We start from the raw sequence: 20,782 nt of genomic DNA on the forward strand, positions 1-20,782 counted from the left end.
GAGGAGGATTGTGGAAAGGAAGCTTTGTGAAGAACAAGCTGGATTCATGTCAAATATAGGCTATCGGATCAAATTTTCACTTTACGACAAATAGTTGAGAAATCATGGGAATATAACAAAGATCTGTATTGAAGTTTTGTAGATCTGGAAAAGGCATATGACAAGGTGCCAAGAGAGAAGCTATTGAAAACACTACAGGATCACATTATAGAGGAAAGTGGTATTAAACTTGACATTAATCTCAGCTCTTTACTTTATGCACTTGATGATGTTATACTTCTAAATAAATCCAGTACAAGTCTGCAAGATACCCTGACTAAATTGAATAACTGTTGTAATAGATATGGTGTGAAAGTCAGCAGTGACAAGACAATGAAAATAGGCAGAAGCATTAAAAATATCAATTACATTGCAAACAGAGAACCTATAGAAAAAGTAAAACATTTTAGCTACTCAGGCATGATATTTAATGAAGATGGTAAACTAAATATGAAAATAGACGACAGAGTCAACAAAGCTGGTATGATAGGAAGTCAACTGAATAAATTTATATTGAATAAGGGAGAAATTAGTCAAATCACTAAATTAGTTGTATAGATGACAGTGTTCAGTCCTATTTTAACTTATGGATCTGAGAGCTGGGTTAGAAATAAAACACTTGACCAACAACTAGAGACCAGAGATATGAGAGTCCTGAGAAAGATTTGGGGTGTGAACAGATAGCATCAATCATAATATCTTATTAAAGACAAGGATATTAGGTAAAAACCTGACATTGTTAACATCCAGGAATGCGTTAGCAGAGCTAATCTCAGGTGGTATGGTCACTTAAAAGAATGGGAGAGGAAAGATTAGCAAAACAAGTGTTCTCTGCCAGGTTGGTAGGAAAAAGACCAGATGAAGACCAAGATATTGGTGGATTGGTATGGTAAAAAGCCTTAGAAGTAAGAAATATAAGATCTGATAATGTAGAATCTTGGCAGAAAGCAGATTGATTTTGAGGAAAATTGTAGATAGGAAGTTAGTTATGATGTTAGTTTTTCATGTAGTACTATCATATCCTGTACACCCCTTAAGGGTACATCTCTGGAATTTGATGATGTTGAAGTAGAATACTGCTAGTAGAACTGCATATTATAGGTCTATTACAGTTTCTCCTGTTCTTCTACTTTATCATAAAGTGTTGGTTAAGAGACTGCAAAAGTACATTGAAAATGACATTCGGCAGAGAGCCTTTGTCCCTTCAGATGGCCCGGCTGAGAACATCTATATTCTTTCTGCACTCATTTCCGATTCCCACTGACATCTTAAGCCTTTGTTTATGGCTTCCCTGACATTCTGAAAGCCTTTAATAGTGTTTCTCTTCCTTCTGTTTTAAGAGCATTATCTGTTGCAGGCTGTTCAGATTCTTTTCTTTCATATGTTTTATAGAGTTATACTCTAATAATTCTTTAATAATAATAATTTTGTTCTCTTCCTAACCATGTTGGTTACTCTCTTGATTCTTCTTCTCTTAATGCTATGGCTTTTGCTGATGATCTTATTCTCATGGACTCCACTAAGGTTGGTCTTCAGGAATTCCTTGACTAGGCAGTAGCCATCTTTCATGTTAGAGGTCTTACCATAAATGTGGAGAAGTTCTACTCATTAGCACTTGTTCCTTCGGGGTCTGACAAGAAGCTAATGGTTGAAAATCTTGAGTTTTCCTGCACAATAAGCCTATGCATTGTGTTACTGTCCTGGAGAATGGAGTAATACCTTGGTATATTGCATTTACTTTGCAAGAGTATATCATCCAGGTGGTGACTTTGCAGGAATGGAAGAACCAACAGCTTATACTGGAATTGTGATGAATGAAGTAGAGGTAACTAGTCTATTACAGAACCTCAATGTCAATACATCTGTGGGATTGGATGGTATACCAGCTCGTGTTGTACGTGAAGCGGCCAAAGAATTGTCAGTGCCCTTGACCATTTTGTTTAATTTGAGCCTCAGGACTGGGTCAGTCCCAAGGGGGTGGAAAGAGGGGAAAAAAGTCCCACTGCACAAAGGTGCTTCCAAGGCTGCTGTTGAAAATTACCGGCCAATCAGCATAACAGGAATCATTATCAAGGTCTTAGAGAAAATAGTCAAGAGGAAAATACAAAATTGGATAGAAGAAAATGGAATACTTTATCGGGGACAGCATGGTTTTGTGAAGGGTAGGTCATGCCTCAGTAACTTGTTCACATATTATAACACAGTGACGGCTGAACTGGATAAGGGTAATGGGTTTACAGTGATACTGCTGGACCTGGCTAAGGCCTTTAACAGGATACCACATGGAATTCTAATCAGTAAACTGCAGCATATGGGGATGGATATAGGGTTGGTGAGATGGATAGGAGGGTGGTTGATGGAGAGATATCAGAGAATAGTTTATTCAGGAGTAGAGTCCAAGTGCAAAAGATGGCCTGTGACTAGTGGTGTGCCGCAGGGTTCTGTTCTTGGACCACTACTGTTTAATTTGTTCATTAACGATATAGGAAAGGATCTGAGAAGAACTGTTCATTTGTTTGCAGATGATGCGAAGTTGGGTAGGGCAATAGTGAATGCAGATGACGTCAAAATTTTGCAGGATGATTTGGATAGATTGGAGGTCTGGGCTAAGGAGAATGGATGTCAATTTAATGTGACAAAATGTAAGGTTATGCATTTTGGGGTGAAAAGATTGGCGGTAGTTTACTGCATTGGTGGAACCGTGCTCCAGGAAATTGATGAGGCACGAGATTTAGGAGTGTTGGTGGATAAGGAATTGAAATTTAGGGGACACATTGCAAAAGTGGCCAAATCAGCTCATCAAATCACTTGGTTGCTGAAGAATACGTTGACAAGCAGAGACAAGCAGGTTATTGTTCCTCTGTATCGAGCCTTGATAAGACCCCATCTCGACTACTGTGCTCAGATTTGGTCACCTAGGTTTCTTCTTGATGGGGAGGAGGTGGAGAGGATCCAGAGGCGAGTGACCAAGATGATAGCAGGTCTGTGGAATGAACCGTATGAGAACAGGTTGAGGATTTGTGGGTTGCAAAAATTGGTTGATAGGCGGAGGAGGGGAGATATGATTGAGACATTCAAATTACTGAAGGGTTTCTATAAAATTAATTCAGAAGATATTTTTGAGAACAGGGCTGGTTGTGGGAGGACTAGGGGACATCCATGGAAACTGGGCAAAAGTGTGGTTAGTAAAGGTGTTAGAGCTGGGTTCTTTACTTTTAGAGTAGTGAATGAGTGGAATGCGCTCCCTGAGTCTGTGGTGGATGCTGTGACAGTGAATGAGTTTAAGGCGAGGTATGATAGATACTGTATGAATGTCGAATAGTTGTGATGAATATGATTTGGGGCCTCCCTCGATGAGTCAAATGACTCCCTGGAGTTGCCCATAGTAATAGTAATAATATTGTTTACACCAAAAGGACAGTCTTCTATTCCCTTCTCTTTAGAAAATGCTTTGTCATCTTTAAGAAAAGCTCCTCTCAAACCCCAGCAAAGGCTTTTCCTCCTTTCAAATTATTTGCTCCCTATGTACTATCATAAGTTGATTCTTAGGCATACCTATGTCTCAGTACTGTACCATATGGTTAGTACTATTCCCTGTGCTGTTCGTTCATGACTTAAGCTTCCTTCAGATACTTCTGTTGCCTATTTTCATTTCATGGTGAAGGATGGCGGACTTGTTATTCCTTCCCTCTGCTGACTTATCCCACGCCTTCATTATAATAGAATTAAGAAATAGAAGTATTCACTTCTTAAATTTGCTGAGATGCATTTCATTGCCATTCTATCCAGGAAGATTTTTGGCATACTACAGAATGGACCAAGTATCAAGGTCAACTGTGATAGAGATTGCATTGGCAGAGCATAAGAAATGGGGCTGTACAGCTATATAGCTCTGTTGATGGTGCATCACTTTATGGATCTAATTCGGTGCCTCCCCAGTGTCAGTGGGTATGGGAAGGTACTAGACTCCTACCTGATTATGAATTTATTGACTTAATCAGGGCTAGGATCAGTGCCCTGCTCAGGAGGGCCCACACAACCTGCAGTGGCAGAGGTGACAGTAGTTGTAAGTCAGCTTGCCTCTACAGGGAAACCCTTCCTCATATTGCCCAATGTTTTTTTTTTTGCACTCATGCTATTGAATTTGAATATTGAGTTCGAAATTTAATATGGAGACCATGGCATCATGCCGCTTCGGGCGAAGTGGTATGATATCGGGATCTCCATACTAAATAACTGGTTGAAAAAGAAAGTTTGGGAGACTACAGTTGGACTACACTATAGGACTATAGCTGGTATTAGGAAGCCAGATTTAATTGCAAAGAAAGATGAAAGAGTTTGGGTTGTTGATACACAGATAGTGGGTATGGATGTAATTCTTCCCAGCATCAATGGGCATGGGAAGGTACTAGAATCCTACCCAGTTACGAATTTATTGACTTAATCAGGGCTAGGATCATTGCCCTGCCCACGAGCACCTGAACAACCCGTAGCAGCAGAGGTGACAGTAGTTGTAGGGCAGTTTACCTCTACAGAGAAACCTGTTCTCATATTGACTAATGTTGTTTTCGAACTCATGGCATTTTGGTGATGTGGCATGATGTTGTGGCCTCCATATTAAATAACCAGTTAAAAAACAAAGGTTGGGAGACTATGGTTGAACCGCACTATAGGATTATAGCTGGTATTAGAAAGCCAGATTTAATTGCAAAGAATGATGTACCAGTTTGGGTTATTGCTACACAGATTGTGGGTACTGGCACCCACTTGTTGCCAGTCATAGGAACAAGGTCTCCTATTATGAGCAGAATATAAAATCTTGTTCAACACATTGATGAGGAGTTTAGAGCAGCTCCTCATTTCACTAGTGCTACCATCTCCCTTCTTGGTGTAAGTTAGAGAAAGCTGACTTTCTCTACACATGTCATCTTTGTGGTAAGTGCAAAAAAGTTAAATACCATCTGCACTCTATTCTCTAGAGCAGTGCTTCCCAAACTTCTGGATGGCAGGGCCCCCTTTGCAAAAATTAAAATATTTCATGGCCCTCCCCCTCGGAAAAAAATTGTAATAGAGGGATATATTATTATAAGATTTAGTGTATTTATATTCAATACAAAACATACACAGCGAATATTGCAAAAATCAAATGCATATATTACATTTTTTGCCTCTTACCGTTTGGTTCTGAAGACGATGCGGGCTGTTCTGGTAAAATATGAAATACTGTCCTTTTTTTTTTTAGTCTGTTTCTGCTTCTTCTGATTGTTCGCGGGAATTTTTTTTTATTTTTTATCAGCCACTTATCCATCTCAGGGTTAAATTTTTTAACGTAGAACTGATACTGGCACACCACAGACTGATAACATGAAATTAGTGAATATCACCTGAATAAGGTGATATTCACTAATATATATATTATTAGTGATATTATATATATATTATATATCTTCTGGTTCCCATCTGCCATACGGCCACGGGAGGGTAGCTAAATGCTACCATTCTAGGGAGAGATGATTATGAGCAAGGTGGTTTCCCGTTGCCTTCCTTGCCGTAAGTATTTATGACTGTAACCTGTATGTAACCGGTTTGCCTGCTTGCGGGATGAAAAACCCCAGATAAACTGGCGGAAAAAACCCTGCTGCCCACGCCCAAGACCGGCTAACTTGGCTATGGCTGAGGAAGATCCTTAAGCTCCTTACGTCGTGGACGGGAATCGAACCTAGGACACTCCTTCCCCAGGCATATGGTTGCAAAGCGCAAAGCCACTAGGCTAACCGCGCGGACTATATTATATATAATATATATATAATAGTGATATTCACTATTATATATATATATATATATATATAGTTTTAACACTTTTACCAATTTTAACACGTTCGGTTGAATTTTATTGCTGCCTTGGGAAATCGAACTCGCACACATCTAATTAGTAACAATAGTTTTTAGTTAGATACTGTGTTTGCCCATGCAACATATGGTTTTGTTTCAGTCTATACAGCATAGTTTCTGCATGAGGGGACATGTGATTCATTAATTAGAGTTTTTTTTTCCAGTTGTCTCTAATTGCACTATTTGTTGAGAAATATATTACACAGACTCCTCATACCTTATTCACTGGCATAATAAAAGTAATTGTTTTTATTGCCTCTTCAGTATAATGGCTGTTAGGGAGAGGTGTTGTTTACCACTGCAAGTAAGTTACTATCTCCCCACAAGAACTTGTTTAAGCTTTTTTTCATGTGTGAAGTATATGCGAAACTTTTATTGGCAACAGAAAACTAGCTCGGATGACACTGATAATATAAAACGAGTTTTGATATGTATATAAAGTCAATATCAACAGTCCCTGATTATGAATGCTTGATGAAAGGGACAAGAAGATTTGGAGCTTCCCTTGAGAGCATTCGAAGTAAATACAATTAACCACTGCTTTGAAATGAAACATGAATAAGCAATTTTTACTAATATTCATTAAGCGCCGAAATACACAGGAAGCAAAGTTTGTGAACCAACACCAATGTGTGAATTTTTCCATTAAAATATAAAAAATAACAAAAAAGAAATAATAAATAATAAAAGTCAAATACATTTCTTTTAAAATAAAAAAAAATCTACTTAGTCTTAAAACATTTTAAATTTGTTTTCATTATTTCAAGGCCCCCATCAACAAAACCTACGGCCCCCAAGGGGGCCGCGGCCCACAGTTTGGGGAGCGCTGCTCTAGAGCATCATTTCTTAAACTGTGGTACATGTACCACTAATGTTACATTACGTTATTTTTGGGTGGTACAATTTGTACACAAAATATTTAAATAAATGTTCAGAAAAATGTATTTTAATATTGTAACAAGTAAACTGTTCCAAGTATTTAGCTTGGCGAATCGAATAAAATGAACAAATAAATTTTATTGCAGTTTTATGTGAATTTTCGGATGTGAAATCTCTTTAGCATGTCATAAGGGTTTTCATATTTAATATTTATTTTGAAACAGTATTTTTGTATGTAAAAAAATTATAATAAACAAAGTTTCTTTGTCAGATGACACTATTTCACGATGAATTAATGAAATGGCAGCTCAAGTAAAACAAACGCTAATCGAAAATATAAAAGTAAAGCAAATGGTGGTACATATATTTTTTTGATTCTTATTTATGTGGTACAAAATTTAAAAAGTTTGAGAACCCCTACTCTACAGAATTGGATGTTGATCGATTTTCCTTGCTCTGCATTTATCATGCACTTGTACATTCAAAGCTATATTATGGATCTGAGGTTTACATTTCTGCAAGAGAGAGCACACTGTGGTGGTTGGATTCAATCCAACATCAGGATATCCAATTAGTTACCAGTTTTATTTTCTTTGCTTCAAAATTATTTATACAGTTATTCTTAATTTAACATTAATTATTTCACTGTCTCTTCAATGTTCAGTGAGAATCTAGACCAGGGGTTCCCAACCCTATGCCCGCAGGCACCATGGCGTCCGTCGGCCAATTTGTGTGTGCCCGCCGCTGTTCAACCGTGTGCCGTATAGTTTGAAATAATCACGCAATGCAACAATTCATGGCATGCTATATGACGCATGCGTTAATGACACATGACGAGTATTAAATGCATACAATGTAAAGTAGACGCGCATTCGAAGTTGTTCATTACAGTTTAAGAACTGGAATATCATCATATTCTCCTAATTATGAAGCACTGGCCAATAAAATGCAATGCCAAAGATCACATCAACTTACGCATATATATTTAAATTTTTATATAATGTAAACTTTTAAGTAATAAAACATTTGATTATAATGTAAACTTTGTATATATTCATTTAACAGAAGAATTCAAAAACAATTGCTTGAAAAAATAGATGGTGCCCGTCGCCCTATCGGTATTTTAGAATGTGCTCTAGGAAACAAAAAGGTTGGGAACCCCTGATCTAGACTCTTCATAGGAGTTTCTTTTGCTCTGATCTTCCTTGCAAATGTATTTTTTTTATCTGTTAATTGTATATTTTTCTCTTTATGAGGAAAAATCTCTGCTTCCTTTCCTTCTTATGAGATTATCTAACTGTCTTTTGAGAAGTCTGAGAGAATTTTTGCTTTTTAGGAACTGATTTGTAGGCTTATCGCTATGCTTACACCATTTAATTCTATCATGCATTCTGTTTCTTTTGAAGATGTTGCTATTATTATTTGTGAATCATTCGTCATCATGTTGACTCCTCCTGCTTTTGTTTTCTTATAGCATATTCAAGGGCTGTTGCAAAAAATTCTTGTGAAAATTGGCTTCCTTTTTTTTTTTTTTTGATCCCTGTTATTTCTTTTTATTTTCCCATCTGTATTTGATATTGCTAGCATATTAAATATTGATATGGATCTCCTATATTTCATTAAAGATGTTCATTCATTTATTTTTATATTTATTTAATTATTATTTTTAATTTATTTCTTTTTCATGACTTTCATTTAAACAAGGTTGTAATCCAGGAAACGTCTCTAGAGACCAGGCATGGAAACTTTTTCATACATAAGTTAAAAGATACCAAGAAATTATATTCTTGATCCAGTTGTAAGCAAACAAAGTTTGTGCATGAAGTTTCTCCATGACTGGGCTACTTATATATACATCGCATCACTTCCTTAGTACCCCATAATGCAAAACACATATCCTTTTGGGTATGTATAATGCTAAGCATTATAGAAGGACCACTATTTGTACCAGTTTCTACCTTTATTGAGGTATGTTACATTGCAATGATACCTGACCAAAAACTCTGAGTGATCTACAAGATCATTCTAAATCTCACTGAGTTAACCCTAAAGGATCACTACTTAACTTCATCACTTCTGTCCTGAATCACTTCAGGACAGGAAACTCAGCAGTAGCTCCACTCAGTGTCAGGCAAAATCTTGTCACTGAGCAGAACCTCTTGACTGCTCCCCATGAAGCAAGCAAACCCAAAGACAGACACTGTTAAATGTTCTCAGTGGGAGCCAGGCTCAGAATGAGGTTTCATCAGTGGGAGCCAGACCACAGAAGCGATACCAAGGTTAAAGTAATGCAGAAGTTATATTTCCCATATGCAAATAGTGCCAAGAAATTATGTTCTTAGTTTAATCCTTTATATATTTAATGTCTTTGATAAGTGTGGTAGTGGTCTAACACCTCATGATGGAGGTCACTTCCTACTTAAAGACAATCACAAACATCCATGCCCATTGTTGTATCTGAACTTGTTGGGTCATTGGAGAGTGTATTGGTTGAGCAATTAGCCAAATATCCTGGCAAAGCAAAACTTGTAACACATTTTGAGTACTCAGTTACATGCTTCACACCTACCACAAACCAATGGTCTACAGTAGGTATGGAGCTCTAGCAGCGAATCAAACTTCGTTTGAAAATAAATCCTTCAATCAGAAGTTCAGTATTTATTGCCCTAAACAAATTCCAACCCTGTTCAGATGGTCCTATTCATTGGCTGATACAAAGAGCAAGAAACAGACAATAACAGTTATTGTCTATTTCTTGTACACTTATACAAACACACCATTGTTTCTAATAATTCATTCTACCTTCAACATCCAAGTGAGAAAATGTTGATACTTCATCTTCAGGACTGAGGCAACTCGTGGTAAAGGTGGACCAAACTCTCATCACTCCTTGTCTTAGTATGTCCCATAATGCAAAGCACATCTCCTTGTAGGCATGTATACAGCTATGCATTAAGGGAAAGGCCACTACCAAGACTGGTTTCGACCTTTATTGAGTTCTCGTCAGTGGGAGCCAGACACAGAGGTGTTGATACCAAGGTGGAAGCAATGGAGAGTCATATTTAACTATATGAATTGCCAAAAGGTGTCTCACCTTATTATTAAATTATTCTGGATTAGAGAGAGATTTTGGAAGTTTTTTCCCAGTTGGTTAGACTATAATAAATTTAGTTTAATTCATTATCCAAGTGTAAGGAAACAAAGTTTGCTCCTGAAGTATCTTCAGGATTGAGGCAACTCGTGGTAAAGGTGGACCAAGCTCTCATTACTCCTTGTCTTAGTATCTCCCATAATACAAAGCACATCTCCTTGCGGACATGTATGCTGCTATGCATTAAGAGAAGGGCCATTCCTCAGTCCTGAAGATACTTCAGGTGCAAAATTTGTTTGCCTACACTTGGATAAAGGATTAAACTAAATTTATTATAATCTAACCAAGTGGAAAAACTTCCAACAGCTTTCTCTAAATCCAGAGTAATTTAATAATAAGGTGAGACACCTTTTGGCAACTCGTATAGGTAAATATGACTTCTCCATTACTTCCACCTTAGTATCACCACCTCTGGGTCTGGCTCTCACTGATGAGACCTCAATAAAGGTCGAAACCGGTCTGGATAGTGCCCTTCCCTTAATGCATGGCATCATACATGGCCGCAAGGAGGTGTGCTTTGCATTATGGGAGATACTAAGACAAATGATGAGAGCTTAGTCCACCTTTACCACGAGTTGTCTCAGTCCTAAAGATACTTCAGGAGCAAACTTTGTTTGCTTACACTTGGATAAAGGATTAAACTATATTTATTATAGTCTAACCAAATGGGAAAAAACTTCCAACGACTCTATCCTGAATAAACTACTCTCTGATATCTCTCCATCAACGACCCTCCTATCCATCTCGCCAACCCTATATCCATCCCCATGTTCTGCAGTTTACTGATTTGAATTCCATGTGGTATCCTATCAAAAGTTCAGCAGTATCACTGTAAACCCATTACCCTTATCCAATTCAGCCGTGACTGTATTATAAAATGCAAGCAATTACTGAGGCAGATCTACCCTTCACAAAACCACGCTGTTTCCCATGGGATCCGGAAAAGTTGCCCCCAACTTTTTGCCCCCTGTACATAATGAGTAGGTTGCAAAAATGTAAATACAGTCAACTCTCGATAACTGGAATTTTTATTGCAGTTCCAGCCCCTTTAGTGGAGACTCAGTGTTAAACTCTGTTGATTACTCGAAGTGAACTTCCGATAACTCTAACTTTTCCGAACAAATTTTCAAAATTACATTCATGTTCAAATTGTCACATAGCTTTTAAATTAATTTCTCCCCTTTTGTATGTCTTCAGGGTTCTCTTTCCATTGTGAAAGTATTAACTGGAACTGTTAATCCTTTCACAGTGGAAAGAATACATACTCAACCATGAGTGCGATAGTCACGTGGTGTGGACACTACACATTTGCTGTTTTCGCTGCTTCATTATCGGCGGTGCATTGCGTGAATAAGCTGAGTGTCACAGGCAGTGCAATATCTACATATTATTTTTGCATCTTGATTGATTAATCCTGTGTGTACAATGGCAAAACGTGTTTCGTGAATAAGAGGCGAAAGAAAATTGCTAGAGGATGACAACCACATTTACGTGTTTTCAAAGAGAACTGTGCATGAACAACACGGAATCTGGGTTTGTGAAAAATGTTCCAACTGCAAAGGTTGTGTTTGGACAAAGGATTTTGGAAGGCCCAGTTGTGAAAATCATAACTAATAACCATGCAGCTCAAGCTGCAAGGTTGGGAGCATTGCAATTGATTGGTCAAATACGGCAACATGCAACAACCACGAACGAATGGCTACAGCAAATTGTTGCATCAGTAATTGCAGAGGTTCATACCAGTGTCATGGCATTACTTCCTTTTTAGGAAGTAATGTTCAATGCAACAATGGTACTCCTGCTTTACCGAGCAATCACCAGGCCCTAGTAATTCCACAAAATGATCAAGAAATTATTATCGATGGCAATGCACAACAGTTTTTGATGTATAATTCTCAGGACAAACTGCTTAATGGTCACATGCTTATTTTGTCCACTAGTAACAATCTTCAGTTATTGGCACGTAGCTAGGAGTGGTTTTCTGATTCAACTTTTAGCACAGTACCCACGCATTTCCATCAGCTTTATACACTTCATGTGGTTCAATTCAATGCAGTTATTCCAGTGGTCTACGTGCCAAACAAAACTCGTGCCACATACATCAAGTTGCTTCAAGAAGTTAAAAATCTACAACCAGGTCTCCAACCCCAGTGACTTATGACAGATTTCGAACAAAGTGGTATGCAAGCCTTCCAACAAGAATTTCCTGGTATTGTAAATACCTTTTTTTTTTTTTTTCTCCATCTCTCCCAAAGCATTTGGCGAAAGGTACAGAATGAAGGTTTAAAAGCCCGATCCGAACAAGACCATGAATTTGCTCGTTGGATCTGAATGATTCTGGCATTGGCATTTATTCCTCCTGCTAATGTTTATTCAAGCATTTGAAGATTTAGTTGAAGCTGGTGACTTCCCCATTGAAACTCTGGTGATTGCAAACTACTTTGAAGATACATATGTTGGAAGAAGACAACAGAGAGGCCGGCAATTACCCTTTTTTGCCATCGAATTGTAGAATATTTACACACGAATACTGAATGATCAGCAACGTACCAACAACGCTGTGGAGGGGTGGCAGGGGATTTCAGGAAACTTGTGCTACTTTATTCCCAAATATATACCAATTCATTGATTCTTTACAGAAACAACAAGGGCTGCACAATTTCAAAATTACACAACTAATTGCTGGTAATTCAGGCAATCAAAGAAACAAGAAGTATGCTGCAATTTCTACTAGAATCAAAACAATAGTCCAAGATTTTAAATCATAATGTAATTGATTACCTTAGAGGCATTGCATATAACTTCAAGTTTTAAACAATAATAATGTGCATTTATTCTATTAAAACAAAATAAATTAGAATTATTAAAAAATTAGGTGCATTATTTACATTTTTATTGTCCACTCATTATCTACAGGAGGCGAAATGTGCTGGGGGGAAAATGAGAGGGGCGACGTTTTCGTAAACTGTCCCCCATACAATATCCCATTTCCATTTATATCCATTCCTGTATCCATCTGAATACTGTAACAGCGACTCCTGACATGCTGATCGGTTGGTAATTTGCAACAGCAGTCTTGGAGCCTCCTTCATGCAATAGAACTATTTCCATCCCCCTCAGGACTAACCGAGAGCTGAGACTTAAATTAAACAACATGGTCAAGGGCACTGACAATTCCTTTGCCCCTTCGTTAAGACTTAATCTTGTATACCATCCAATCCCACAGATGTATTCACATTAAAGTTCTGTAAGGCGCTATTCACTTCCATTTCATTCACCTCAGTTCCTATATAAGGCATTGGTTCCCTCATTCCTGCAATGTCACTGCCTGGATGGTATACTCCTTGCAAACTGTTTACTTAGTAATTCTACTATTTCGACTGATCAGTTGCCTCCCCACCATCGGCATTTCTTAAAATCATTCTGCCGTATACATTTTTTCTTTTACTTGCAGCATATCGAAATAACTGTTCGGGATTCTCTTTAGCTGCATTGTTACCTCCTTTCATAATCTGCTTTTGCTTTTCTTACCACACTAGTTAGTCCAGTTAATCTAGTGGCTATGCACTTTGCAACTGTATGCATGGGAAAGGAGTGCCATAGGCTCGATTCCTGTCAACAACTTGAGGCGCTTAAAGATCTTTCTCAGTCATAGCGAAGTTAGCCAGTCTTGGGCATGGACAGCAGGGTTTTTCATCCCTCAAGCAGGCAAACTGGCCCAATGAACACACAGATTGCAGTCATAAGATATAGTATGGCAAAGAAGGCAATGGGAAACCACCTTGCTCAAAGTCATTTCTTTAGATGGTGGCATATATATAGCTGCCCCTAAACAGCTGAGAGGCTATAATGACAACAGCAACCACACTAGTTACCCTTCTGGCCTGTGCCTTGTACTGTTCATATGCTCAGGTCACCTTTCTTCTTAAATTCCCTCCACAATTGTTTCTTCTTTTGCAGCTCAAGCTTAATGCTGTTATTCATCCAATTACTCTCCTGACTCTAGGTATGCAGTCAGCCATTACCTCCATCAAACACTCCTTTACCACTTCCCATGCACTATCAACATCCAGCCCTTGCAGGTTTTCATGCCATGGCACTTATCCCAGCAATCTCCTAAGCTTACCAGCCCGGTAATTCCACATATACCCTGGTTTAACTGAAAATTCTACACATTTAGCCATCTCCCAGGTCAAGGCCCATATGATCACTCTCACCAATTGGTGGTAACGTGGTCTTATTCCTTATCATCAAATTCTCAGATGATTGCTAGATCGAGCACTTTTAAACCCCTAGTATATTCCATTGCCTGCTGTCTCAGGTAATTATTCCTTAGTAACTGCATAAAATCCATTTCCTAACTCCCATCTGTCCTCTCCTCCTTCAGTGTTATCATAGTTGAAATCCCCCATAATAATTACCTATCTGCATACTATCTCCATCATCTATTCCATTCCCTGGTCTATAGCAGCACCCAACTGTATATTTTGCTCTGCTGACCTCAATCTCACACCAGATAGCTCCAAATGTGCTATTTTCACCATCCTGCATTCAAACATGTATTCTCTCTGGCTGCAGTTCATCAGCTGACATCAATAACACTCCTCCCTTATTATTTTCTCTCTGTCTTTCCTGAACACACTATACCTTTCACATTCTATCCCACTAATTATATCATCTTCTGTTAGCCATCTCTCACTAATGCCAATAACTTTGGTTGGGATAAGCCAACCTAGGCCAAAAATTCCTCCAGCTTTTCCTAATACTCCTGGCATTAGTGTACATAAAGTGCAAAAGGCCCCTAGACCCACCCCTATCTTGATACCTTGTACTATCCCATTCTGGTTTGTTACTCTTGGTACTAACTCAGGCATATTATACACATTCTTACACTCAACTGCCTCACTGATGTCTGCATACCCACTCAACATTCCCTCCCGCCCGAATAAAAACACAAAGGTCTAGTTTCCCTGATTCTGCGCATCCACTTTCACTTCATTCAACAACAATTTTTCCAGTCTCTGAACACCAAATCCATTCAGATGCAAACCATCCTTCCCATAAAAGTCCTTTCGCCCATCAAACTCACTCCACACTTCCATAAACTCTACGCCACTCCTCCTGCATAACCTATGCATAACCTAACCTATGCATAGTCATTTGCTATTATGGCCCTCCTTTTCAACTTTTGTCTGTCATACCATGGCAACAGACTTATCATCTTAACTTTCTTTTCTTTTGCTTCTTCTAGTAATTCTTTCAACTCCTCTCTCATACCGTACTTTTCTCCTTTTAAATCATTTGTTCCAGCCACTACAATCATTTCTTTCACCTTACGCCTCTATACTTTAATAGCCTCACTTACATCATTAAGTTTTGTGCCAGTTAAACACAATTTTGTGAATCGCCGTATAACACTCACTCCTTAATATTTCTTTTACTCCCCGATCATGCCCTCATTTTTCTTATCTGACACTTGTTTCTTTTTGTTAGCTGATCCACTCGGTGGACATTTTTGCAATCGCTCCAGCTGACGCTTCGCCCTATGTATCACACCATGCAACCGAGCTATCTCCCTCATGGCAGCTAACTCTTCATTCTTTATATCAGTCAAACCGTTCTCTCGTTCTATACTTTTATTCTCACTTTCAGTCATGTCACATTTAATCTCACTCTCAATGCTATCTGTATTATATCGCAATTTTCAATAGCATTTTGACTTTCATCCACTACTTCAATCTTACCACCTGAGACACTTTTGATACTCGCTTTCATGGCACACTTTCCACCACTATTGCTCTCAAACCAAACTTCAGCTGCTCTTGGCAAGGTGTACATTCCGCAGACCATATACTGTACGAACTCCCTTTGATTCTTTAAATTCTTTAAACAATGACAATAATTTGGACAGCATTGCTCTACTACAAGATCTGGTGCTAAACCACTATATTTGCATAACAATGTGATCTGTGAGTAAAGGGAATTCTGGTGGCATAATACCACCATGATGATCCAGCAAACACCGCTCCTCGTGCAGTAATTTCTTGCCATAGTGTCCATGTTTGTCTCGGTAGTGGGTGAGGATGTTTGGTGTGTATTGTGAGCCCTCATCTTTTCTGTTTTTTAAGTAAGTTTATGTTGCATGCTTAGCATCTTGATAAGGATCATAGAGTGTGTTGAAATGGTGGAAGAATGTCTTGTGTTTTTAGAAAGCCAGTGTACAAATCTAATGTGTATTTCATGGATGAATAGATGACCTTGACCATGCAGTAAAATGACATCCACTGCATGTTATTTGCATAGTTTACTTAAGTTTGTCTTTATTTTTATTCATTGCAAATAATTTTTAATGACAGTTATGCTTGCATGGTCTAAATAATTAAAATAAATTACTTGGTTCATTGTATTACCACTTCAGTTACTTTAATGAATAATTCACTTTAATTAAATTTTCAATTATTCTAGTGATGCACTTGGTGAATTAGCATTAGAATTGCCTACAGAAATGGCTCTGTCAGCAGGATTACGAAGTCCACCTGGTCCGAATTTTTCTCACGCCCTTAAGTCCCCTTTAACAAATAGCAGTTCTCCCAAAAAAAGGACAGAAGCGAGAAGAAGGATGGAAAGAAGTAGTTCGAAGGTAAAAACAATGTTTTCTTTTTTTTGGGGGGGGGGGGGATGTTGGTTCATTTGTTTCCTCTTCATTATAATGGTGTGGAAACAAAGGGGAATTTGTTTTTTTGGATAAATCAGTTTCCCTTTAAAGCATCTGAGTTTCATGATATTAAATTATTTGATATCATTTGTTTGATTGCAATAAATTATGTATTTTATTATTATTACGGGCAACTCCAAGGAGTCCTTAGATTCGAGGGAGGCCCTAACATCATGTCAAGAACAACTATTCAAAACATTCACATAGTATCTATCATACTTCGCCTTGAACTCATTCACAGTCATGGCACTCACAACAGACTCTGGCATATTATTCCACTCATTCACCACTCTCAAAGTAAAAAATCTAGCTCTAACACTCTTGCTAACCACACTCTTTCCCAGTTTCCATGGATGGTCCCTAGTCCTCCCATCACCAGTCCTGTTCTCAGAAATATCCTCTGAATTAATCTTACAGAATCCCTTCACTAATTTGAATGTCTCAATCATACACCCCTCCTCTGCCTATCAACCAATTTCTGCAAACAACAAATCTTCAACCTGTTCTCATAAGGTTCATTTCATAGACCTGCTATCATCTTGGTCACTCGTCTCTGGATTCTCTCCACCTCCTCCCCATCAAGAAGAAACCCTGGTGCCCAAATCTGGGCACAGTAGCCAAGATGGGGTCTTATCAAGGCTCGATACAGAGGAACAATAACTTGCTTGTCTCTGCTCGTGAAGGTATTCTTCAGTAACCAAGTGATTTGATGAGCTGATTTAGCCACTTTTGCAATGTGCGCCCTAAACTTCAACTCCCTATCCACCAACACTCCCAAATCCCTGGCCTCATCAATCTCCTGGAGTACAGTTCCACCAATGTGGTATACTGCTGCTAATCTTTTCACCCCAAAATGCATAACCTTACATTTTGCCACATTAAATTGACATCCATTATCCTTAGCCCAGTCCTCCAAACTATTCAAATCATCCTGCAAAATTTTGACATCCTGTGCATTCACTATTGCTCTACCCAACTTTGCATCATCAGCAAACAAATGAACAGTTCTTCTCAGATCCTTTCCTATATCGTTAATGAACAAATTAAACAGTAGTGGTCGAAGAACAGAACCCTGCGGCACACCACTAGTCACAGGCCATCTTTTGCACTTGGACTCTACTCCTGAATAAACTATTCTCTGATATCTCTCCATCAACCACCCTCCTATCCATCTCACCAACCCGATATCCATCCCCATATGCTGCAGTTTACTGATTAGAATTCCATGTGGTATCCTGTTAAAGGCCTTAGCCAGGTCCAGCAGTATCACTGTAAACCCATTACCCTTATCCAGTACACCCTTATCCAATACTGTGTTATAAAACCTTAGCAAGTTACTTGATCTACCCTTCACAAAAGCATGCTGTCCACCATGCAGTATCCCATTTTCATCTATCCATTCCTGTATTTTCCTCTTGACTATTTTCTCCAAGACCTTGACAACGACTCCTGATATGCTGATCGTTCGGTAATTTTCAACAGCAGTCTTGGAACCTACTTTATGCAGTGGAACTATTTTCCCCTCTTTCCACCTCCCCTCGGGACTAACCCGGACCCAAGACTCAAATTAAACAAAATAGTCAAAGGTATTGACAATTCTTTAGCTACTTCACGTAAGACACAAGCTGGTATACCAGCTTGTGTCGTACATAAAGTAGTACCTGAAACAAAGGGGAGTTTGGGTTTTTTGGATAAATCAGGTTCCCTTTAAACCATCTGAATTTCATGATATTAAATTATCAGTTGTAATAGACTATTCACCTCCACTTCATTCACCACAATTCTCATATAAGCTGTTGGTTCCTTCATTCTGGCAATATCACCTCCTGGATGATATACTCTTGCAAAGTGCTCTCTCAGTAATTCCACTATATCAACTGATTCGATTACCTCCCTACTATCGGCATTCTTTAAAATCATTCTGCCGTATACATTTTTTCTTTTACTTGCAACATATTGAAAAAACTGTTTGGAATTCTCTTTAGCCTGCATGGCTCATTTTCTTTCATAATCTGCTTTTGCTTTTCTTACCATACTCGTTACCCTTCTGGCCTGCGCTTTATACTGTTCATGTGCCTGCAAGTCACCTTTTTCCTTAAATTCCCTCCACAGTTGGTTCTTTTTTTTTTTTTTTTTTGCAGCTCAAGCTTAATGGTGTTATTTATCCATTTAACCCCTACTTGATTTACTATTCAGACTCTAGGTATACAGTCAGCCATTGCCTCCTGCAAACACTCCTTAACCACCTCCCATGCACTATCAACATCCATCCCTTGAGTTTTGCATGCCATGGCACTGAACCAAGCATTCTCATAAGCTTGTCATACTTACCAGCCCAGTAATTCCACATGTACCCTGTCTTAATTGTAAATTCCACATCTTTAGCCACTTCCCAAGTCAAGACCCTATGATCACTCTCACCAATTGGTGGCAATGTGGTCATATTCACTACAGCCAAATTCTCAGATGCAATTACTAGGTCAAGCACTCTCTCACCGCTAGTATTTTCTATTACATGCTGTTGCAGATAGTTATCCCTTAATAACTGCATAAAATGCAATTCCTTCCTCCCATGTGTCCTCTCCTCCTTTCAATCAATGTTACCATAGTTGAAATCCCCCATAATAATTATGCTCCTTCCACTCATTGCTTCTATTTGTTTATGCATACCATCTCAACCATCTGTTCCATCACCTGGTCTATAGCAGCACCCAACTCTATATTTTGTTCTGCTAGTCTCAATCTCACACCAAATAGCCTCAAATGTACTCTTTTCTCTATCCTGCTCAACTTCTATTCTCCTTGGCTGCAGTTCATCAGCTATCATCAATAACACTCTTCCCCCCATTTTGTTCTCTCTCTGTCCCTCCTGAGCACGCTATATCCCTCACATTCTATCCCATTAGGTCTATCATCTTCTGTCAGCCATGTTTCACTGATGCCAATAACCTGTGTCCTGGAAGAGCCAACCAAGGCCAAAAATTCCTCCTTCTTGTTCCTAATACTCCTGGCATTAGTATACACGAAATGCAGAAGCCCGTTAGTCCCACCCCTATCCTGATCCCATATACTAACTATCCCATTCTGATTTGTTGTCCTTCGTACTTGCTCAGGCATATTATACACATTCATACACTCAACTGCCTCCCTAAAGTCTCCATATCCCCCCCCCCCCCCAATAACTCTAGTTTCCCTGATTCTGCACATCTACTTCATTCAACTACTCTTTTTCAAGTCTCCACACACCAGATGCAAACCATCCATCCTACATAAATCCTTTCACCCATCAAACTCACTCCACACGTCCACAGACTCCTCACCACTCCTCCTCCTACGTAGTCTATGCATAGAGTTATATGCAATTATGGCCCTCCTTCTCAACTCTTCTCTGTCATAACATGGCACAGACTCATTATCTTAACTCTCTCACTCTTTTCTTTTGCTACCTCTAGTAATTCCTTCAAGTTCTTCCTCATAGCAATTTTTTCTACTTTTAAATCATTCGTTCCTGCCACTACTATCATTTCTTTCACCGCCTGCTTTTGTGCTCTGATAGACTCACTTACATCCTTAATTTTTGCACAAGATAAGTAACATTTTATCGAACTCATCTATTACACCTCTTACTAAAGAATCACCCGTACAACACTCGCTCCTTCATTTTTTCTTACACTCCTGATCATACTCTAATTTTTCTTATCACACATTTGGCTTTTATTAGCTGATGTGCTCGGTAAAAAATTTTGCAAATGCTCCAGCTACCGCTTCACCCTATGTATTACTTCGCGCAGCCGTGCAATCTCAATCATTGCAACTAACTATTCATTTTTTTTATCCTTTAAACCATTCTCTCACTCTGTATTTTTACCTTCACTCTCACTTTCAACACCAATCTCAAAGCTATCTGGTACTACATCACAAATTCCTATCATATCACTATTTTCTACATTCTGACTTTCAACATCGACATCAATCTCGTGACCTGAGACACACTTCAAATCCTCACTTTTCTTACACTTTCGGCACACGTTCACTCCACTATCATTATTGAACCAAACTCCAAATGCTCTCCGCAAAGCATACATCTTGCTGACGTTACACTGAAC

The 20,782-nt window shown here is 38.7% G+C and overlaps 1 protein-coding gene across 1 annotated transcript in view; it reads left to right on the top strand.

The window, feature by feature from the left end:
• The window catches only part of mask (multiple ankyrin repeats single KH domain), an 823,307-nt gene that overhangs the window by 558,190 nt on the left and 244,335 nt on the right, over positions 1-20,782 (top strand). The window contains 2 exon segments of the mRNA XM_090396371.1: positions 16,427-16,550; positions 16,552-16,601. Of these exon segments, the coding sequence (XP_090252497.1) occupies positions 16,427-16,550; positions 16,552-16,601 (174 nt within the window).

This window comes from Typopeltis vanoorti, chromosome 8 (assembly GCF_054136105.1).
Source record: "Typopeltis vanoorti isolate ZY-2024b chromosome 8, IOZ_Tvanoo_1.0, whole genome shotgun sequence".
Classification (NCBI taxonomy): domain Eukaryota; kingdom Metazoa; phylum Arthropoda; class Arachnida; order Uropygi; family Thelyphonidae; genus Typopeltis; species Typopeltis vanoorti.